The 25,179-nt window shown below is 37.8% G+C and overlaps 1 protein-coding gene across 1 annotated transcript; it reads right to left on the bottom strand.

Moving 5' to 3' along the window:
- Positions 1-413: 413 nt before the first annotated feature.
- Positions 414-1,019, bottom strand: LOC149170201 (protein SENSITIVITY TO RED LIGHT REDUCED 1-like). The gene has a single exon (XM_089425475.1). The coding sequence runs from the start codon at positions 1,017-1,019 to the stop codon at positions 414-416; it is 606 nt and encodes a 201-aa protein (XP_089281601.1).
- Positions 1,020-25,179: the final 24,160 nt, after the last annotated feature.

Genomic DNA, 25,179 nt, shown 5'->3' with positions numbered 1-25,179 from the left:
TTCCCATGGGTTTATAATATCAATCATGGTCAACCATGGTCAATGACAACCAACCATGGTCAAATGTCGCATTGTGACAAACATTATCTAAATATGAAAATCAATCATAGTCAACCATAGTTCAGTGCCACATTATAACAAAGATTGTCTCGATATAAAAGTCAATCATGGTCCAAGATCACATTGTGACAATAATTATTTCTATAAATAATATTTATATAATTTATATTTTCTATAAACCATATTCATATTTTCTATAAATAAATTATATAAATAATATTACAAACTTATATTGGTTTATTCTACACTAAATCGCGTGTTTAATAACAGCTTCAATTTCCAAACAACATGGAGAATAATTAATAGCTGATGCTTCATGTAGGGAAATCGTCTCAGCAAAATGAAATGACAAATTAAAATATGAAATGGTTAATATCAAAGAAAAGCCAACTTAAATCATTAAATGCTCCCTTATATACTGGATCAGGATAAATAGAACGATCATGACGTCTTTGCGGTGAAACTGGGACGGTAGCTGTTGGGGGCAGCAGTATTTCATCCAACAGACGACCAGCTTCTACAACAACCTTTATTTTATTACTACGTTTGTACACTGTACCATCTTCCTTGTACCTTTTAAAACTGTTGCCCAGCATAATAATCTTATTCAAATTGGTGTCAGTCCAGTTTGCCTCCAATACATTGTCATATAAAAAATGGGGGCAGCGAGGCATGAAAAATAGGGTGGGTCTCTCCACTGTACGTTCTGCTCTTTCGTTAAAAGAGAGACAAGTGCAGTCCAAGGCATTTATAGCCATTCGCTCCGCTGCAGAAATGAACGGATCGAACACCTCGATGTCATTGACCCATTGAAATCTCTCTCTCAATAGAATCGCGAAGGCTAACTGCATCGATGAATGGCTGTTGAGAGAACCGATTTTCCCAAGGCCATAGAGAACCAGTTGTAATTTTGAATAATGTGGGTCTCTCGCTATTACACTTTCTATTCGTGCAACCATTTCTGGGTCCTGCATTTGTTTCTCAAATTCCGCAAAGAACAAAGATTTCTCTAGCTTTGCTTTATCTAGCTCTATTTTTTTTATTAATTCCTGAACTTTTTCATCAGTTTCTACATCAATTAATTCTGGTTTTGGGTTCTGCTTTTGTTTACAAATATTCTTCGATAATTTCCCGTTCTTCTTTTGTTTATAAATATTCTCTGATAATTTCCAATATTCTAATTTCAAACACAGGAATTTATAGGTTCCTTTGTAAACTCCTATGCGGAGGTTGTTGGGATTCAGCTCATATGAATTCTCCCCATGAAAGGCGTTGGATTGACTTCTTTTGTTGCCTCGCTTGGGTTTACGATTTGACACAAAACAAAACAAGCATAAATAAGATACAACACATTTCGATATATTCATCAATTTAGCAATGGAGTACATTCAAAAACAAAACAATGTTTCACATTTAAATGTGTTCTTAAAAAATAAAACAAAACAATGTTGTACATGCAAAAACGTTTTAAAAAATAAAAATTAATGTTGTCTAATATCAAATTCTAGATCTGGAAAGGCTGGAACCCCTTGATCCTTGGAATTAGAAGATGGGAGAGAAGACTTGATTTGTGAGTACATAGAACAGTGGACCAAATCGGATCAGGGAGCTGGCACCAAGCAAAAAGAGAAGGAAGATAAAGGGATGGTATAGGATATCAACTACAAGGTTGATTTTGGATGCCAAAAGAGAAGGAAGATAAAGGGATGGTATAGGATATCAACTACCCGACTGGTTTTTTTGATGGGGCATCACAAGGAGGGAGATGCCGATGTGGAATTTGGTTAAAGGTTACGGAAGATCAAGAATACTAGATACATTGGAATGTGGGAGAGGGGACAAGTATGAAAGCCGAAGCAATTGCCTTGTGGGGACTACTATGGATTACCAAATTTTTGGATATCCCACAAATACAAATCTATGGAGATTCCAGATGTATTGTAGATCACATTTTGGGGAAGAATAATATCCAACAAAACTCCCTACAAGGCTGGTTGAACCGCATTCAAAGCCTATGGAACACTCTTCAACAATCTTCCATACAACACATCAGCAGAGCTTACAACAAGAACACAGATGAAATGTCAAAAAAGGGACTAATGGCCACAAAAGAAGGTATGCACATCGAGATAAAAATGGGGACAACAATGATAGAAGCATGAAGCTTTGACATGCCAGGATAGAGATTTGCAGTCCTTGTCTTCATAAGTACTTGAAACAATTTTTTGTATTACTTTTTTGTAGATGTTTTGTACATGGTCTTGTATAAAAAAGACAAATGATAGATCACTATATAGATTGTTGTATATGGAACAAGTTCTAGAAAATATGTGTATTATTGTTTTCTTCATCTTGACAATCAGAGAAATATATAGAAAATGGCAGATGTTGTTGTAAGAAGAAGTATATATTCCGTTTCATGATCTAGAAAATGGTAGATGCTGATGTATGGAGTATATATTTAGTTTCCTGATCAACTAGATAATGGGTATCATATCAGAACTATGATGTTGTTTATGTCATCATATATATGCACTGTTTTAATATAATTCAAAACGGACAATTTTTTCCTACTAGAAGTTAAAAAAAATAAAAACAACAAAAACATCAAATTCCAAACTTAACTAATGATATTTTTTTGTTAATAATTTAAATATTATTTTTTATTATCTATATTTTTAATTATTTTATCACTTATAATCCGTTTCAGAAAAATATTCTAACTATTAAAATTTTGCAACTTTTTCACCATCCATGATACAGAATTGTATCCATACAAAAATCTCGATTCATAAATTCCACTTCTCGTCAATAATTTTATACTGGTAAAAATAAAATTTATGAATCACACAAACTCCAACACTCTACATTTAATGAATATATATTTTTAACTCTGCTTTATGTTGATTAAGGTCCTACATATTTAATAAGTACAATTTTTTCTAACATTTGGAATGATAACGAGAATTACGAATTGCAAGAATCTGCAATCAGATAAACTCCACCACTGTGCATTTAATGAATATGTCAATTCGAGACAATGAAGGTGACAATGATAATTATGAAAATTAAGAGATACAAGAATATGCAATTGCTGCCAAACCTGAGAAATTTACATGTTAGTGGCAGCGATATTTAATTGACCAACCACATTATAAAAAATGGTTTGAACGAATATTTCATTTAAAATATTTGGTTAAAACATTCAACAAAGTGATTAGTTAAAGAAAGTTAATTATGGGTCAACGCCCAAAAAACACTATAGTCCCTGCGCGATTGAAGGTAGGGACTAATAATGTTGCCACAGAATTCAGTAAATAACATGTGAAATAGGAACAATAAAGTGGTAATTAGGAAGTCTATGGATGTTATCCCAGGTGGTTGGGAGGGTTTAATAATAACTTTTCCAACCGGTTCTAATCGCATACTGGTGACTTCCAGTATTGCAGCAATAATGCTACAACTCCTCGAATTCGCTTCTTTACTTTTATCAACCCGGTAGTTCGTAACAAACTTGGAAGCGACGGTGCTGTATGCAAGTACTAGCTCTTGCCGCAACTGTCACTTGGTCAGCTGGCATAAGTCTGCTAGGGGCTCAAGCCAACTTCTGTGGGCTCTGACAAGAAGCTTTTTAACCGATGGACGAAAGCTATTTTAAAGAAGGCTGATCTACTTGCAAAAAGACAGTGAAAAGCTAAAAGAAAACGCAAACCCTATCAAACCCTAATTCTACCAGCTAACTCCATTGATCCCAAGAAGAGGATTCAAACTACTTAAGGAAATGCATTGATATCTAGGAATGTAAATACATGTACCTAAGCTACTCCTACAGTAACATCTGGAAAAGACATCTTTTTGTATTTTTGATTAAGTTGCCAGAGTTGTTATGCCTATGATTTCACTGTTTTTGGGCTGTGCAGAGGTGGATATGCGAGAAGAAATGCTTGGGAAAGGTCAAGAAGGTTCAGAGAGGGCCTAAAGGGTCCCTAACACCCTTCCATAGAGTCTCACTGAGTTTGGCTGTCGAGAAACCTCATTCGTGAGCCTCTACAGGAAGTCTGCAGGGGTTCTATAGGATGTCTGCGATTTTCTACAGGATGTCTGGAATTTTCTACAGGATGTTCTGATATGAGGTTTTTAGTGGATGAATGGAGAGGGAAAGGTGAAGTAGTGAGTGTGGAGGTAGGGTGAGGGTTGGAGATGGTCTAGAACTCGGTGGATGGAGTTGTGGACAGGTGTGGATGGTGGTATTTGGCTCAAAGAAGACTAAAGCAATATTACACACAAAACTAGGGTTATGGGAGTGAATGGCGAACAGGAGGCAAGGATTCTAAGCAGAGGGTGGAATGTATGGTGATGATGACGGATGAACAGATGAATGAGTGGTACAGGTACTCTGCAAAGCTCTTTTTCCAACTGATCCAACGAAGACCTATAAATTCAAAATCCTAATTATGATAACCTAAATCTGCTAGCTGCCAATGAAGAGAATGAACAGAAGTGTGAGCTGCAATGAAACCATGTATTTTAACTCATGCAACTAAGCAAATGGAAGTCTGAGATTGCAACCAACTTATACACATGAAACTCAAACACTAGTGATTGCATGGCATGCCATAATTAGTGTTTTTGTGGGCAGCAAAGTTATCCTGATCCCAGCTCCAGATCCTACTGAAGGAGAGGTGAAGCCAGGGATGTTTGATGGCCCTTTTCTTGAAGCTTTTTCCTCTTAACAATTCAACAAAATCTGAGCATTCAAAAGTCTATCTAACCATTTACAGTGACCTATTTAATCAGCAAACTTTAACCTACTTAACAGAAATGTTTTTGCAAATGCATAAAGAACAACTAGCAATACATAGAGGAGGCCTTAGCACTCGGGTTGGGCCCAACTCCAAGAGCTACAGGCTCCTATAAAAGACTCAGATCTGATACCAAGTAGAGCTGCTTATCATTATTCAAAAATAACCATCATAAGAAAGTTGTACAACAGTAGCTACAATAAAACAGGCTGAGCAAAATGGCAGCACTATAGTGCAAAAATAACAATGGTTCCAAAAGTAAAGTACGAAGGCTGAGGCCTTCCTATTTGTACAATACGAGGGTGCTAGCAGCCCTCCTAGATTCAAGGGACTAGTATTACAACTCCACCCATAGAGAGCTTCAAATGGACTCATCTTCAAGGATTCCTGATACCCATTGCTATAATAAACATCCACCAGTGTAAGATACTCCTCCCACTTCCACTGGTGATGCATGACGTACATCCTCAACATATCCTCAAGAATCATGTTAACCCTTTCTGTCTACCCATCCATCTACAGATGATAAGCTCTACTAAAATCTAACTATGTCCACGGGCCTACAAACAACTCCTTCGAAAACTTGGAAGTGAACTTGGCATCTATATCTAATATAATCTTCTTGGGAACTCCATGCAACGTCACTATCTTCCTGATGAAGATCTGAGCTTCCTCACTAGTTGAATTAGTAGACTTCACTACAATGAAGTGAGATACCTTGCACAACCTATCAATGAAAACCATGATGGAGTCATGTTGTATCGATGTCCTTGGTAATCTTGTAATGAATTCCATGGAAATGACCTCTCATTTCCATTTTTGGATCATAATAGTTTGTGATAGACCAGTTGGATGCTTGCATTCATATTTCACTTGCTAACAATCAAGCACCTCGAAACAAATTCGACCACCTCTCTCTTCAAAGTTAACCAATAGTAGAATTTTTTAATCCATGTCAAAGTCTTCTAGTATCCTCAGTGTCCTAAATAGGACTTCACATGAAACTCTCTCAAGATAAGCTTCTTCAACTCACTTTGGGTATCTATCACCTAAATTATGCTTTTGTTTCCTTGTCCATTAACCATGTTTACAGGGAACGAAACAATGTTACTAACATGCTTTCTAAAGAGGGCTTTCTCCTAGATCAAGGGCTTTGGAAAGTAATAGAGTTGGGTGGTCCCGCTTCTCATCATTTCTTCTATCATCCTTTTGTGGAGGAACCGGTTCCTAATGATCATGGCTAATCTCACACAACTATGATATTGTTGTACATATTTTATTTTCTGTTGTCAGAAACATTATTATTTTTTCTTTATTTCCTTATTCTATTAGCCATTAGATTATATATTATGGTGCTTCTTGAACATAGTATGAACATATGGATAGTTGTTTCTGTATAAGACATTTTTGTGGACCATTAACTATTGCAGGAAATATTTTTCTATACATTAGGAACTATATGTTATTTTTTCCTCTTGTGGGTTCTAGGTAGATTCCATTGAATGCACACATGAGTGCATATAAAAATGTATTTTTGATGTTTAATATTAATGGAAATACAAGATTAGGGTTTATAATATTGGTTTTTAAAATGTTAGGGGTTATAATATTTGGTTTAATATTAGGTTTGATTATTGTGATATTGGAATGATACAAAAGTATATCCATCGTCACACTATGACAAACATTATCTCAATGCCATGATCAATTTAACAATCATTGTCATATTGTTATGTTACATTGTAATTTATTTGATGTTGCACTCTAACATGAAAAAATGAAGTTTAATTTCAGGATTTATAATATTAATGGAAAAAAATATTGGGTTTATAATATTGGGGTTTAACATTCCAATTGCTACTTGTTACATCTAAAATATTATGCCTAATAGAACCCTATGATCTAGGTGGATATTGGTGGCCATCCACCTATCCCACCTAGACCTCTAGTCAGTTTCATTTGTTTCCTGGTTTTTTTCAAGCGATTACTATTTTTAGCAGTTTTTTAGGTCCTAAACTTTCAAAGCAATTTTGACATCCTAAGTGGTGTTTTTTTTAGGTGTGTTGCAAGCCCATACCGAAAGGAAGGGGCATGCAGAAAATATTTTAGTACTCAGAGAGAAACTTCCAACAAGGTATCATATGCGCCAAACAAAGATAATATGACCAAGTTATGACCTTGGGAAGTTGGTTGCCCAACTAACCCCAATAGGGCCCACGAACTCTTGGCGTTACATCTCTTCGGATTAGGGTTTTCTCATGTTTTTCAATAATAAATAGGCCCTTGAGCCTAATTTTAACATAGTTCAAAGGTGTGTATTTTCCACATCTCTTCTAAGAGATAAGTTACCATCGCTCGAGCTAGTCTTATTTCCATTCTGTTTGTAAGCATATTTCAATATTTGATATTAATGAAATGAAGTATTATTTATATTGCATCTATGTATTTATGGTTATATCTGTAATTTATTGTGTTCATATTTAAATGTGGATCACCCTATCTAGCGACTGTTGCGTTGCGCTCCCCTCACTTCGATGTCGTCTAATCCCCCCTTCATTTTTGTTACTACTTCCATACCCTCTCGAGGCCCCTAAATTTGGTTGTGACTAAACACAACGATCATAGAAAAAGTTGGGGGGGGGAGCCACAGGCTCGTCCAATCCCTGGAATCTAGGATTGGCTATCGTAACCCCTTGTCTATGCCCCTATGAACTCACTCTGAATGCTTCCAAGGATTAACTACGAAATAACGAATCTCTTGATGCAATCATGCTGGAATTCCTTGATAACCTAAAAATAGAACAAAGGGAAATGAATACTTGCAAAGCTAAGTCAGAGAGGATTCCTAGGCTGCATATTCCCCTAGGTAGTATAAAAAATAATATCCATTTCATGCAGGACAATGCATTAATAAGGAAATTCATAGTGGTTTGGCCCACTAAAAAAACCATCCTCTAATGGATTTCCTTCAAGTGGAATCCAAAAGCTCAATATGATGTAAAACTAGGCTCCAAGAGTTTCTTAATTATTCTCTTCACCCACCAAGATAACCTTAAGTCAGTTCTGGAAGGGGGGCCCTACTTTCTCCCCTTTGTTAGGCTTTATATGAGGCAATGGAATCCTTGCTTCATCTTAGAGAAGGATGATTTCTCCTGGGATCTCGTCTAGGTTTGCCTCTACTCCCTCCCCTATGAATACTAGGACCCTCACACCCTCTGTGACATTTGTAATAACCTAGGAAAGTTTGTTTTCCTCTCTAACCAAACTGCCAAGGATGTTACGCTCCATACATATGAATGTTTGTTTATATGGACATATTAGGTTCCCTACTAGAAGTCATAGCTCTAGAATATGAAGATTGGGACTCATTACAAATTCTAGATTATGAACATGTGTCATTCAAATGTAGGAAATGCCACAAACATGGCCACCTCTTCAAGGATTTTCCCCTCAATGATCCCAAGTCGAAAGCCAACGCCACCAGTTTGAAAAATGGGGAAGGTTTCACCAAAATCCACACCAAATAAAGGCACACAAAGAAAAAAGGCAACCCATGTAAACCATCCAACCCTCTTCTAGCAACAGATTCAAGGTGCTTCAGAACCTCACATAAGACAATATTGACAACACCACTCGACAAGCAACAGAGAGAATCACCACGATGGAAGAGCTACAGGTGGCCCTAGGAAAAGGAATAGGACTAGATCCCATGGACATCCTAGACCCAAAATACCTGCAACCTCCGGAAGAGGATGCTCCTGTGACAGGAGATGAGATTTTGTTAACCTAGGAGGACTTGACCACATTGTTATGGAAGTTTTTTGGTCTCAGAATGTAACCAAATCAATACCTAACAAGAAGATCCACCTCCTAGAAGTACCCCTCTAGAAAGAAAAAGAAAAATTGCAGCTGAGAGTGCAAACTATTACCAACAAGGATGGAAAGAAGAGTGGCAATAATTTCAAGAAACGAGGGAGGAAATATACGCTACAAAGGCTAGACAACCTTGGGCACAAACTGGTGGAATCTTGCTAATACAAGAAAATCTCATAGATTTAATCCACCCAAAAAAGTCTCTTCTCATGAAGATTATCTCATGGAATATCAAAGCCTTGAAAAAACCCTTGAAGAATCATCTTCTCCATAGGAATATACAATAGGAAATTCCTTTCATGTTGCTCATCAAAGAAACAAAATGCACAAGTACAGATTTTGCAGCCATAATATCCAAGACATGGAGATAGGTGAAATGCTTGGCAATGGACACGGAAGGTGCTTTTGGAGGCCTCGGTATTTCCCGGAACCCTATCATTATAGGTGTGGAACCCCACTCTCTTTACCCCATTGTTCCTTCCTTATCTTTCCACCTATTAGGAACTAAACTTCGAGGTATTATCTTTAATGTATACGAACCTCAAGCCCCTTCCAAAAAGCAGGCAATTCTTGAGCACCTATCCTCCCTTAAGAATCATCTCAAACCCTCGAATTGGATCATAGGAGGAGACTTCCACATTATCACATCTCTTCAGGAGGGCGTAGATAGCTAGATCAAGACTTGAATATTTTCTCAACTTTCATTGAAGTCTCCGACCTAGTTGATGTCAAAACCACCAATGGCCTCTATACGCGGAATAACAAATGAGGTGGGCCAACCCAAATTTCCACCTACAATGAAATATTCCTAGTCTCCAAGGATATCCTGGTCTCAAGACATTAGCTCTTTGTTGTTATTATCCCCTCCTCTGCCTTAGACCACTGGCCCATTACCCTCTCTCGGAGAACCCACAAAAAACTTATGAGGGAACCCTTTAGGTTCGAGCAGTTATGGCTCACTGACCCCAACCTCATCCCTAAAATTAAAGGCTACTAGAAAGGGATGATCCACTTTGAGGGCTCAAAAATGTTTGTCTTCTGTGAAACTCAAATAAATCAAGCTCCACATCTGGAAATGGAACAAAGATGAGTTCATAAAAAATTAGGAGGAAAATGCTCTTGAAAAACCCATGGCTTCTCTACAATAGGAAATATTTCTCCAAGGATTCTCTGAAGCCACTAATGCTCAGGAAGCCCACCTCTCTGAACAACGTGAGGAATGATATAATAAGGAATAAATCTATTGGAAACAAAAATCTAGAATCCACTCACTCAAAGAAGGAGAATGTAATACCTCCTCCATTCACAAATCTACTATCTAGCATAAAGCAAACAACACGATCTCCCTCCTCATAAAGGAATCATGCACCATTATGGAGATGCAGGAGGAGATTGAGCAAGAGCTGGTAAACCACTTCTCCAGCATGCTCCAAGAGCCTTCTATTTAGAAAAGGGAAGAAATCTCTCAAATTACAGCCAACATCTCTCGACTAGTTACTGATGATCACAATGCAGTTCTCATGATACCCATCTCAAAAGCTGAAGTCCAAGAAGCCCTTTCTCAAATAGTGGGTAGTAAGGCCCAGAGACTAGATGGATTTACAATATCCTTCTTCAAGAAATGTCGTAAGTTTATTGGTAATGAGGTCCATGAATATATGGAAGAATCCATAACTACAATATCCATTCTCCATGCCCTCAAGGATACCTTCCTTACCCTCATCCCTAAGGAAGAAATTTTTGCTTTTCCAGGTAATTTAAAACCTATTCTTGTGCAATGTCATCTACAAATTAACATCCAAAATCATAGCCAACAAACTCAAACCCTTCCCCCCCTTCTCATCTCCCCTAAACAATCTAGCTATGTTGAAGTAAGGGAAATCCTTGAAGACATCATTCTACCCCATGAGCTCATCACTCCTTAAAATTTCTCAATAAACAGAGCATATTTCTAAAGCTATACATGTTTAAAGATTTTGATAAACTAATCTAGAATCACATTGAAGCACCCTTTGGGCTTTTGGCTTATGCAGGAATAAATCTACTGGAAATAAAAATCCAAAATCCATTGGCTCAAAGAAGGAGAATGTAATACCTCCTTCTTCCACAAATCTACTATCTAGCATAGAGCTGGAAAGAGGATATTCGTCTTCATAAAGGAATCAGGCACCATTGTGGAGACACAGGAGGAGATTCAGCAAGAGATGGTAAACCACTTCTCCAGCTTGCTCCAAGAGCTACCTATTCATAGAAGGGAAGTAATTTCTCTCACTAATGATCACAATAAAGATCTCATGAGACCCATCTTAGAGGTTGAAGTCCAAGAAGCCCTTTCTCAAATGGTGGATAATAAGGCCCTGGGACTAGACGTATTTATCGTATCCTTCTTAAAGAAATGTTTAAACTTTCTTGGTAATGAGGCCCATGAAATTATGGAAGAATCCATAACTACAAGATCCATTCTCCATGCCCTCAATGACACCTTCCTTACGCTCATCCCTAAGGAAGAAAATGTGGCCTTCCGAGGTAATGACAAACATATAGTCTTATAAAATGTCATCTACATATTAACATCCAAAATCATAGCCAGCAGACTCAAACCCCTCCCACACCTTCTCATCTCCCCTAAACAATTTGGCTATGTCGAAGTAAGGAAAATCCTTGATGACATCATTCTAGCCCATGAGCTCATTCACTCCCTCAATTTTCTCAAGAAACTTGGCATGTTTCTAAACTTTAGAAAATTATATACTACAGAGCAATGGAACACATAAAATATTGTAGAAATATAAACATAGAAAATGCATAAAACAAGAGAGACACAGATATACATGGTTCACCCAGTTTGGTCATTCTGATTGTTTAATTTAGTCAATAATAATGAATTTTTCGTCACCAGTTTTTATATAAGAACCAATAAACTCATAATGTTATAAAATTCAATCTTCACATATTCGAAAACTTTTTACCAAATTTGCTTTAACATTAATTCTTAGTGGGTTATAAACTCATAATGTTATGAAAATCAATCTTGATCAATCATTGTCAATTATAGTCAACCATGGTCCAACATTGCATTATGACAAGGATTGTTTTAATATGGAGATCAACCATGGTCAACGATGTTTATTTTAGAGTTTATAATATTTATGTTAGGGTTTATATACATTGGGTTTATTATTCTCTTGGGTTTATAATATCAATCCCTTGGGTTTATTGATCTAAGGGTTCATATTCCTGGTGTTCAATATTTTTCCCTTGGGTTTATAGACCCTTGCATATTTAGTATTAATCCATACGTTTTATTATTCCTTTGGGTTATACTGTCAATCATGGTCAGCTATGGTATACCATGGTCAATCATTGTCATCCATGGTCAACCATTTTCTACCATGTTTTATAAATTCAATCATGCTCAACCATGGTCCAACATCGCATTGTAACAAATATTTTCTAATTAAGAAAATCAACCATCATCAATCATGGTCCAATGTCACATTGTAACAATGGTTATCTCGATTTGAAAACGAATCTTGCTCGACCATGGTCAACCATGGTCCAACATCACACTGTGACAAAGATTTCCTTAATATGAAAATAAACCATGGTCCAACGTCACATTGTGACAAGGATTGTCTCAATATGAAAATCAACCATCATCAACCATGGTCAACCATGTTGATTTTAATGTTTATAATATTTATCTTAGGGTTTATATACTTTGGGTTTCTAATATTAATCCCTTGGGTTCATAATCCCTTTGGGTTTTATTATTAATGCCTTAGGTTTATTATTCCCTTGGGTTTATAATATCAATCCCTTGGATTTATTATTCCCTTAGGTTTCTAATATAAATCATGGTCAACCATCATTAATCACAGCCAATCATGGTCAACCATCATCGAACGTCACATTGTGAGAAGGATTGTGTCAATATGAAAATCAGCCATGGTCAACCATGTTTATTTTAGTGCTTATAATATTTATTTTAGGGTTTATATACCTTGAGTTTGTAATATTAGTCCTTTGGGTTTAATATTATTCCCTTTGCTTCATAATCCTTTAGGTTTATTATTCCCTTGGGTTTTTAATATCAATCATGGTCAATCATGGTCAATCATTGCCAACCATGGTCAACCATGGCCGGATGTCACATTGTGGGAAAAATTGTCTCCATATGAAAATCATGGGCAATCATGGTCAACCATGTTTTATAGACTCGGACATGGTCAACTATGGTCAAAAATTTTCAACCATGGTCAAACGTTGCATTTGTGACAAAGATTGTCTCGTTATGAAAATTGAACATGGTCTAACATGTCCATCGTCATATTGTGACAAAGATTGTCTCGATATGAAAATCAACCATGGTCAACCATAGTTCATCATGGTGAACCGTGGACAACCATGGTCGATCATGGTAAACCATATTTTATAGAATCAAACACGGTCAACGATGGTCAATCATTGTCAACCATGGGTGAACACCGCATTGTGACTAACATTGTCTCAATGTGAAAATTGACAATGTTAAACCATGGTCCAACATTATATTGTGACAAAGATTGTCTCAATATGAAAATCGACAATGATAAACCATGGTCCAATGTTATATTGTGACAAAGATTGTCTCAATATGAAAATAAACTATGGTCAACCATGGCCAACCATGGTCCAACGTCACATTGTGATAATATTTGTCTCACTATGAAAATCAAGCATGGTTAACCATGTTTAATATTACTCCATTGGGGTTTTAGTATTAATCCCTTCGCTTTATTAGTCCCTTAGGGTTATAATATGAATCAGTTGGGTTTATTATTTCTTTGGGTTTATAATATCAATCTTGGTCACCCATGGCCGAATGTCACATTATGATAAAGATTGTCTCAATATGAAAATCAAGCATGGTCAACCATGGTCCAACGTTTTCACGGTGACAAATATTTTCTCGATATGAAAATCAATCATGGTCAACCATGGTCTGATGTCACATTGTGATAATGATTGTCTCAATATGGAAATCAACCATGGTTAACGATGTTTATTAGAATGTCTATAATATTTATGTTAGGGTTTATATGCCTTGGGTTTATTATTCTCTTGGTTTTATAATATCAATCACTTGGGTTTATTGATATAAGGGTCCATATTCCTAAGGTTAAATATTATTCTCTTAGGTTTATATACCCTTTCCTATTTAGTATTAATCCATACGATTTATTATTTCCTTGGGTATATAATATCAATCATGGTCAATTATGGTCTACCATGGTCAACCATAGTCAATGATGGTCATACATGGACAACCATTGTTTACCATGTTTTATAAATTTAATCATGGTCAACCATGATACAACATCGGAGTGTGACAAATATTGTCTCAATATGAGAATCAACCATGGAAAACCATGGTCCAATGTTGCATTATGAGAATGATTCTCTTGATTTGAAATGGAATCATGTTCAACCATGGTCTAACATAACATTGTGACAAGGATTGTCTCTATGTGAAAATCAACCATGGTCAACCATGTTTATTTTAGTGTTTATAGTATTTATATTAGGGTTTATATACCTTGGATTTATAATATTAGTCCCTTGGGTTTGACATTATTCTCTTGGGTTCACAATCTCTCGGGGTTTTATTATTAGTTCATTCGATTTATTATTTTCTTAGGTTTATAATATCAATATCTTGGCAAACCATGGTTAAATGTCACATTGAGACAAATATTGCCTTAATATGGAAATCTACCATGGTCAATCATGGTCTAACGTTGCATTGTGACAAATATTGTCTCAATCTTAAAATCCTTCATGGTCAACCATAGTCAAATGTCGCACTGTGATAAATATTGCCTCACAATAAGAATAAACCATGGTCAACCATGGTCCAATGTTGCATTGTGAAAAGATTCTTTGGATTTGAAAATCTAGCATGGTCAAGCATGGTCCAACATCACATTGTGACAAGGATTGTCTCAATATGAAAATTAACTATGGTTAGCCATGTTTATTTTATTGTTTATAATATTTAACTTAGGGTTTAATATTATTCAACTATGCTTAACCATGTTTTATAAAATCAATTGTGGTCAAGAATGGTTAAATCATGGTCAACCATGTTCCAATGTCACATTCTGACAAAGATTCTCTCAAAATGAAAATCAATCATTGTCTTAACGATGCCCCAATGTCGCATTATGACAAAGATTGTCTCAATACGATAATCATGGTCACCCATGCTTAATCATGGTCAACCTTGATCAAACACGTCCATCCATGGTCAAACATGGTCAACTTTGGTCAACTATGGTCAACCATGTTTTATAAAGTTAAACATGGTCAACCTTGATCAACCATGGTCATCCATGGTCAACCATGATCAGTCTTGGTCAATCATAGTCAACCATGTATTATAAAGTTAAACAAGGTCATCCATGATCATTCATGGTCAACCATGGTCGAACTTCACATTCTAACAAAGTTTACCTTGACCTGAAAATCAACCATGGTTGAGCATGGTCAACCATGGTCCAACGTCGCATTGTGACAAGGATTATCTCTATATGAAAATCAACCATGGTCAACCATATTCATTTTAGTGTTTACAATATTTATCTTGGGGTTTACATACCTTGGTTTTATAATATTAATCCCTTGGGTTCATAGTCCCTTAGGGTTTTAGTATTAATCCCTTGGGTTTATTATTCCCATGGGTTTATAATATCAATCATGGTCAACCATGGTCAATGACAACCAACCATGGTCAAATGTCGCATTGTGACAAACATTATCTAAATATGAAAATCAATCATAGTCAACCATAGTTCAGTGCCACATTATAACAAAGATTGTCTCGATATAAAAGTCAATCATGGTCCAAGATCACATTGTGACAATAATTATTTCTATAAATAATATTTATATAATTTATATTTTCTATAAACCATATTCATATTTTCTATAAATAAATTATATAAATAATATTACAAACTTATATTGGTTTATTCTACACTAAATCGCGTGTTTAATAACAGCTTCAATTTCCAAACAACATGGAGAATAATTAATAGCTGATGCTTCATGTAGGGAAATCGTCTCAGCAAAATGAAATGACAAATTAAAATATGAAATGGTTAATATCAAAGAAAAGCCAACTTAAATCATTAAATGCTCCCTTATATACTGGATCAGGATAAATAGAACGATCATGACGTCTTTGCGGTGAAACTGGGACGGTAGCTGTTGGGGGCAGCAGTATTTCATCCAACAGACGACCAGCTTCTACAACAACCTTTATTTTATTACTACGTTTGTACACTGTACCATCTTCCTTGTACCTTTTAAAACTGTTGCCCAGCATAATAATCTTATTCAAATTGGTGTCAGTCCAGTTTGCCTCCAATACATTGTCATATAAAAAATGGGGGCAGCGAGGCATGAAAAATAGGGTGGGTCTCTCCACTGTACGTTCTGCTCTTTCGTTAAAAGAGAGACAAGTGCAGTCCAAGGCATTTATAGCCATTCGCTCCGCTGCAGAAATGAACGGATCGAACACCTCGATGTCATTGACCCATTGAAATCTCTCTCTCAATAGAATCGCGAAGGCTAACTGCATCGATGAATGGCTGTTGAGAGAACCGATTTTCCCAAGGCCATAGAGAACCAGTTGTAATTTTGAATAATGTGGGTCTCTCGCTATTACACTTTCTATTCGTGCAACCATTTCTGGGTCCTGCATTTGTTTCTCAAATTCCGCAAAGAACAAAGATTTCTCTAGCTTTGCTTTATCTAGCTCTATTTTTTTTATTAATTCCTGAACTTTTTCATCAGTTTCTACATCAATTAATTCTGGTTTTGGGTTCTGCTTTTGTTTACAAATATTCTTCGATAATTTCCCGTTCTTCTTTTGTTTATAAATATTCTCTGATAATTTCCAATATTCTAATTTCAAACACAGGAATTTATAGGTTCCTTTGTAAACTCCTATGCGGAGGTTGTTGGGATTCAGCTCATATGAATTCTCCCCATGAAAGGCGTTGGATTGACTTCTTTTGTTGCCTCGCTTGGGTTTACGATTTGACACAAAACAAAACAAGCATAAATAAGATACAACACATTTCGATATATTCATCAATTTAGCAATGGAGTACATTCAAAAACAAAACAATGTTTCACATTTAAATGTGTTCTTAAAAAATAAAACAAAACAATGTTGTACATGCAAAAACGTTTTAAAAAATAAAAATTAATGTTGTCTAATATCAAATTCTAGATCTGGAAAGGCTGGAACCCCTTGATCCTTGGAATTAGAAGACGGGAGAGAAGACTTGATTTGTGAGTACATAGAACAGTGGACCAAATCGGATCAGGGAGCTGGCATCCAGCCAAAAGAGAAGGAAGATAAAGGGATGGTATAGGATATCAACTACAAGGTTGATTTTGGATGCCAAAAGAGAAGGAAGATAAAGGGATGGTATAGGATATCAACTACAAGGTTGATTTTTTTGATGGGGCATTACAAGGAGGGAGATGCCGATGTGGAATTTGGTTAAAAGTTACCGAAGATCAAGAACACTAGATACATTGGAATGTGGGAGAGGGGACAATTATGAAAACCGAAGCAATTGCCTTGTGGGGACTACTATGGATTACCAAATTTTTGGATATCCCACAAATACAAATTTGTGGAGATTCCAGATGTATTGTAGATCACATTTTGGGGAAGAATAATATCCAACAAAACTCACTACAAGGCTGGATGAACGGCATTCAAAGCCTATGGAACACTTTTCAACAATCTTCAATACAACACATCAATAGAGCTTACAAGAAGAACAAAGATGAAATGTCAAGAAAGAGACTAATGACCACAAAAGAAGGTATGCACATCGAGATAAAAATGGGGACAACAATGATAGAAGCATGAAGCTTTGACATGCCAGGATAGAGATTTGCAGTCCTTGTCTTCATAAGTACTTGAAACAATTTTTTGTATTACTTTTTTGTAGATGTTTTGTACATGGTCTTGTATAAAAAAGACAAATGATAGATCACTATATAGATTGTTGTATATGGAACAAGTTCTAGAAAATATGTGTATTATTGTTTTCTTCATCTTGACAATCAGAGAAATATATAGAAAATGGCAGATGTTGTTGTAAGAAGAAGTATATATTCCGTTTCATGATCTAGAAAATGGTAGATGCTGATGTATGGAGTATATATTTAGTTTCCTGATCAACTAGATAATGGGTATCATATCAGAACTATGATGTTGTTTATGTCATCATATATATGCACTGTTTTAATATAATTCAAAACGGACAATTTTTTCCTACTAGAAGTTAAAAAAAATAAAAACAACAAAAACATCAAATTCCAAACTTAACTAATGATATTTTTTTGTTAATAATTTAAATATTATTTTTTATTATCTATATTTTTAATTATTTTATCACTTATAATCCGTTTCAGAAAAATATTCTAACTATTAAAATTTTGCAACTTTTTCACCATCCATGATACAGAATTGTATCCATACAAAAATCTCGATTCATAAATTCCACTTCTCGTCAATAATTTTATACTGGTAAAAATAAAATTTATGAATCACACAAACTCCAACACTCTACATTTAATGAATATATATTTTTAACTCTGCTTTATGTTGATTAAGGTCCTACATATTTAATAAGTACAATTTTTTCTAACATTTGGAATGATAACGAGAATTACGAATTGCAAGAATCTGCAATCAGATAAACTCCACCACTGTGCATTTAATGAATATGTCAATTCGAGACAATGAAGGTGACAATGATAATTATGAAAATTAAGAGATACAAGAATATGCAATTGCTGCCAAACCTGAGAAATTTACATGTTAGTGGCAGCGATATTTAATTGACCAACCACATTATAAAAAATGGTTTGAACGAATATTTCATTTAAAATATTTGGTTAAAACATTCAACAAAGTGATTAGTTAAAGAAAGTTAATTATGGGTCAACGCCCAAAAAACACTATAGTCCCTGCGCGATTGAAGGTAGGGACTAATAATGTTGCCACAGAATTCAGTAAATAACATGTGAAATAGGAACAATAAAGTGGTAATTAGGAAGTCTATGGATGTTATCCCAGGTGGTTGGGAGGGTTTAATAATAACTTTTCCAACCGGTTCTAATCGCATACTGGTGACTTCCAGTATTGCAGCAATAATGCTACAACTCCTCGAATTCGCTTCTTTACTTTTATCAACCCGGTAGTTCGTAACAAACTTGGAAGCGACGGTGCTGTATGCAAGTACTAGCTCTTGCCGCAACTGTCACTTGGTCAGCTGGCATAAGTCTGCTAGGGGCTCAAGCCAACTTCTGTGGGCTCTGACAAGAAGCTTTTTAACCGATGGACGAAAGCTATTTTAAAGAAGGCTGATCTACTTGCAAAAAGACAGTGAAAAGCTAAAAGAAAACGCAAACCCTATCAAACCCTAATTCTACCAGCTAACTCCATTGATCCCAAGAAGAGGATTCAAACTACTTAAGGAAATGCATTGATATCTAGGAATGTAAATACATGTACCTAAGCTACTCCTACAGTAACATCTGGAAAATACATCTTTTTGTATTTTTGATTAAGTTGCCAGAGTTGTTATGCCTATGATTTCACTGTTTTTGGGCTGTGCAGAGGTGGATATGCGAGAAGAAATGCTTGGGAAAGGTCAAGAAGGTTCAGAGAGGGCCTAAAGGGTCCCTAACACCCTTCCATAGAGTCTCACTGAGTTTGGCTGTCGAGAAACCTCATTCGTGAGCCTCTACAGGAAGTCTGCAGGGGTTCTATAGGATGTCTGCGATTTTCTACAGGATGTCTGGAATTTTCTACAGGATGTTCTGATATGAGGTTTTTAGTGGATGAATGGAGAGGGAAAGGTGAAGTAGTGAGTGTGGAGGTAGGGTGAGGGTTGGAGATGGTCTAGAACTCGGTGGATGGAGTTGTGGACAGGTGTGGATGGTGGTATTTGGCTCAAAGAAGACTAAAGCAATATTACACACAAAACTAGGGTTATGGGAGTGAATGGCGAACAGGAGGCAAGGATTCTAAGCAGAGGGTGGAATGTATGGTGATGATGACGGATGAACAGATGAATGAGTGGTACATGTACTCTGCAAAGCTCTTTTTCCAACTGATCCAACGAAGACCTGTAAATTCAAAATCCTAATTATGATAACCTAAATCTGCTAGCTGCCAATGAAGAGAATGAACAGAAGTGTGAGCTGCAATGAAACCATGTATTTTAACTCATGCAACTAAGCAAATGGAAGTCTGAGATTGCAACCAACTTATACACATGAAACTCAAACACTAGTGATTGCATGGCATGCCATAATTAGTGTTTTTGTGGGCAGCAAAGTTATCCTGATCCCAGCTCCAGATCCTACTGAAGGAGAGGTGAAGCCAGGGATGTTTGATGGCCCTTTTCTTGAAGCTTTTTCCTCTTAACAATTCAACAAAATCTGAGCATTCAAAAGTCTATCTAACCATTTACAGTGACCTATTTAATCAGCAAACTTTAACCTACTTAACAGAAATGTTTTTGCAAATGCATAAAGAACAACTAGCAATACATAGAGGAGGCCTTAGCACTCGGGTTGGGCCCAACTCCAAGAGCTACAGGCTCCTATAAAAGACTCAGATCTGATACCAAGTAGAGCTGCTTATCATTATTCAAAAATAACCATCATAAGAAAGTTGTACAACAGTAGCTACAATAAAACAGGCTGAGCAAAATGGCAGCACTATAGTGCAAAAATAACAATGGTTCCAAAAGTAAAGTACGAAGGCTGAGGCCTTCCTATTTGTACAATACGAGGGTGCTAGCAGCCCTCCTAGATTCAAGGGACTCAGCTTTCCCAACTACTAGTGAACAGTTACTCCTCCAAAATCTGATTGGCTGCCTTTAAAACTCGGTTTGGTGGCCTGTGGAGCTCGGTGTTGAGGGTGGAGACTTCGAGGAAGGCCATTTAATGCCAGAGATAACCTCCCTAAGAATCCTCACCTCAAGCTTGGCTGTTAGCTGACCCATGATTGCTTGGTTTTGCTCCATAATTTGCCCAAAAATCCTGAAATCGCCACATATTAGTCTCCTAGGTAGAGTTACCACCCTTATTCGTTCAAATAACATAAACATACTAGGAAAACATGCATAATCTATGAAAAATGGAGGATTGAACAAGGATAATTAGGCAAAATGAGCCCAATAGGTTACCCAATTTGGGGGCTCATCATCACCCCCCTGCTGAATCAGTTGCTCATCCTCTGAGCAACTAGTCTAGCTCATCTTCCTTTATGGCTTTGATCGCCTCCCTCACGTCCCAAGCCTTTGTTGTGATATCCTCTTCCCGGTCGTGGAATCCTGCCTTCCTCTCCACTTCTTCCCATTACCTACCTTCCTCCTTTTCCTTTACTCCTTCTAGCAATCCTAGAAGTAAAGGAGGACTAAATTTCAAGCCAATCCAATTGGCCTGCAAGTCCTGCATCAACTTTTTGTAGAGAGGTACCCTTGCCAAGGCCTCCCTCATCCTATTGGGAGAATGGTATTCCCTTATCTTCAGGCTGTGAGGCAGTGTGTTACACCGCCTTGTGCAGGCATGCATACAATTTTCTCCCAATAGTCTCTCCATGTCTTCAAAATGGGAAATGGCTTGATCCTGTTGCTCAATGTACTCCGGTAGATCCTGAGGACTGTTGGCCAAGTGCTGGTGGGCGCTTATCACTGCTGATGGGTCATCTGGCTCTGCTCTGATCATGAGAGGCTCACTGAGCTCTCAGCCTATGATACTGCAGACTTCTGCTGCTCTCTTCTCCTCGTGGTTCATCCAAGAGGCCATGGCCATAAGCTGGATATCCCCTATCACCGTGTTAGGATCCCATGCATTCATGTCCAAAAGGGCAAAGTTGTGCAAGTAGAACTCTGGCAATTTGGCCCTATCCTCAGATGAATTGCTGCCACATAAAGCTGCAAATTGATGATAATTTTGGAAAGGGGTGATGCCCCTTTGAGCCAACGTATTGATTTGAAACTGTAACCATTGGTCCTGAGGTAAAGGGCATAGGATTTGGCAGGCTGCCTGCACTGCAGAGCTTCTATTGCCCAACTCACCATGCAGGCCAGTTGGGCCTCCTTTTCTTGCAGCTGCTGTTTTAGAGAATGTATTTGTAGTTCTTGTTCTTGGAGCTACTGGTTCAGTGCCTCAATTTTAGTCTGTGTCCCTTCCTTCCTTTGTTGTTCATAAGGGGTATCTGTGGCTGTTGTGGGCCCCTCCTGTTGCTCTTGTTCCCCCAAGATGTGAGGTCTATCTTCATGCCTCTGTCCCTGTGACTGTAGTTGTTGTTTGAGCTGCTCATTTTCTTCTTGTAGCCTGACCCGCTGGATTCTCTCCCCATGTCGCACCATAGCCAATTCTCTTCTGGCCTCTTTGAGCTGCTCCTCCAGAGGACCTATATCTGCTACTCCCTTGGACTTAGCGATTTTCATCCAAGTGTGGGTCCTCACCCTCTCTTCCTCTAGTGCAAGGAAGAGTGGCACTGTGAATTTTTGAGGAATGATCTTTCCGGCCTCCAAGAAGTTATAATAGGAGCTCAAGCTGGGCTGGGGGCTAGGTTCCATAATGTGCTCGACCTCTCCTTCCTTCTGTGGTGATTTGGCTGCCTCACCCTCCATTTCTTCGGTCTCCTTCAGTCTAGCCATTGTTTTCTGTAGAATAGTTTCAGCATCTTGTAGAGAGGTTTTTGTGTCCAACCTTTCCATTCTCTCCCTCCAGGTGGATGTCTTCGGGCTTCCCCACTCATAAGTGATGGATGCCTTGGAGGGGGACCTCTCCTTTGGTGTGGTAGGGGTGTCTAAAATGGTGATTGGTTCTTTGGATGGAGGTTGGGGTCTGCCGGTTTTAATTATTACACTCCTTCTTGCCTTAAAGTACAGGGAGGCTCCCTCTTTCGCTTTTCCTTCAACTTGGGAGATGTGCTTAGGGTGGCCAGCATAGCTGCTGCCTCCCTAGCTAAAATCTCGGCTGATTTCTCCTTCTGCTGCCCTTTCCCCGGACTTCCTATAGAAAGTCCTGTAGTGGCTGTTTTTTGGCTTCCTGTAGAAGCAGTTTTCTGACTTCCTGTAGAAATAGCCTGTTGGCTTTCTGTAGAACCAGTTTTCCCTAATTTGGCTTGCTTAGCTGAGGGTGCCTTCTCCTTGACTTATGTTGTGGTTGCCTTGGGTGTTGTTTACATCCTTTCAGTCTTCTCTACCCGAGTTTGCAACCATTTCTCCCTTGACGTTGGTGTTTTTATTTTACTCCCAGCTTTGGCCTCAATAGCTTGTCCTTTTTCTTGTTTTTCCTTTTGTTGTTCTTGTCGCTTTTCCTGTGATGGCTTGTTCTGGGTTTTCTTACCCTTAGCTTCCTTACCTTTAGGTTTCTTCTCTGCCTCAATCTGTTCCTTCTCCTCACTGCTGGATGAAGTGAGTTCTTCTGCCAGGGTCCGGATATCATCATTATTAGTCATATTACGGAAAATCTCCCAGGAGATAGGGAAAGTATAAGTATGGAGGGCATCTTCTACGAGGAGCTTGATAAGCCCATGATGAGCCAGTTGGTCTGGTGTCCCCTCCAATTTTGTGCCACACTCAATCAATGACTGCAGGAGGAAGTATGGGATGCTCAATTTTTGTTTTGAGGGCAAATCCATCTTATGCCTGAGCTAAGTTAACAAGCGGAAGTGATACCCATACACAATACTAAATCGCCCCTCACAGGAAATATATTTCATAATTTGAAGGCTGACCTCACTCCAAAATGGCTGTAAGCTAGTTCTCTGGACCCCATTTTTATCCTCTGAAAACTATTCTTCTGGTAGGAAGAATTCCTTTTTAGCTTTTTGGCCTGATTTCCTTTCCTCTTTATCCCAGGGCATCGCCAATGGCAATTCAATGACCCGACTAATGAGTTGTGGGGTGAGTTTCAAGGTTAGTCCCCTGAAATTTACAGTTGCCAATGTTTTTGATTTGGGTTGCAGGGACCTTAGGAATTCCTCTGTTATTTCATTATCATGACCTTGAATTTTATCACACAAGCTCATCCACTTTGCACAGGTAAACAGGTCTACCACCTTAGGAGTTTCTCTCAATTTCTTGGAATCCTAGGGTTCCTTTATGATAAACCCTCCAGGAATGGTGAAGATACCCTGTTTTTAGCTTGAGCTCTGGTTAGACTGGAAATTCGGATGTGGTTTTCCCCCTTGGTTCTCAGGTCAGGATCCTCTGCTATTTGTATCTCCCCCCTTTCACCAATTCTCTGGTTAAAATACTGTTATCGTCCAAGACTTCGACTTGTCAAAAGGAATGAAGCTTTCATAGAGAGAGTGCAGAGCAAATTTTTATACCAATCATATAACAATCACACAAAAAATTTGATACGTGCACAGGTGAGCCTTACAGCGGTTTGTCATAATAATGGGGAGAGTTTGTTAACAGGAATCATGGAGTTGAGTACAACGCAGCACGATTCACGAAAAATTTTGTGTATTATATAAGCAAATCACCGTTCTTGACCAGAGGCAGACTGGTTTAAATTTTCCCCCTTTCAAACAAGCTAATTCACCACCTTTCGAAAATTAAGCATGGGGATGGCATGTTCGAGCCTACCTCTCCTCGAGAATTCCAATTCCGACGCACAGACACAGGTTCTCTGCTCTGGTATCTTTCACTTTGCTTCCTGTAGAGCTCCTTCTTGTAGAGAGCTTCTGTTGCTTCTAGAGGACGTCACGGTACTGCGGAGCAAGTCTGGGATGCGAGAATAGTTTGAACTGGGCTGAGAAATTCTGGCTAACGAACTGCAGAGGAGGAGCACGCTCATTGATGAGCCCCAAATTTTGGTAACAATTTGGGCTCATTTGGCCTACTTACCTTGCTCAACCCTTCATTTTTTATCACTTATGCATCATTTCTTAGTATATTCGTGTTATTTGTAGGAAGAAGGGCAGTCATTATGCCTATGTGGCTAATACATGATGATTTCAGGTTTTTTGACATTAAATGGAGCAAAGACCACGCAAATGAAGACAAGGAGACAGCCAAGGTGGCATTGCGGGTTTATAGGTAGGTTGTCCACAGCCTTGAATGACCTTCCTCGTGATCTCCACCCCAACTCCGAGCTCCAACAGCTATCACCACCGAGCTAGAAGGAAGCCAACGGATTCTACAGGAACATCAGTTTACTTTTAGTTGGACATCCAAGCTCCACTAATTGAGGAGGCCAGCTTGGCCCTCATCATGTATAAATATTAAGGCTGTAGCCTTCGATGAGACTCTTGAACTTTTGTTGTAGATTTTGGATTACGAGCTGTAGCTCTGTTTTTGCTCTTTGTAAGCCAATTTTGGCATGTTGTTAG

The sequence above is a fragment of the Pinus tabuliformis genome, chromosome 4_2, assembly GCF_031772625.1.
Source record: "Pinus tabuliformis cultivar Carrire ecotype Pingquan chromosome 4_2, CPIR1, whole genome shotgun sequence".
Classification (NCBI taxonomy): Eukaryota; Viridiplantae; Streptophyta; class Pinopsida; order Pinales; family Pinaceae; genus Pinus; species Pinus tabuliformis.
This window is presented reverse-complemented; position numbering and strand designations above follow the sequence as displayed.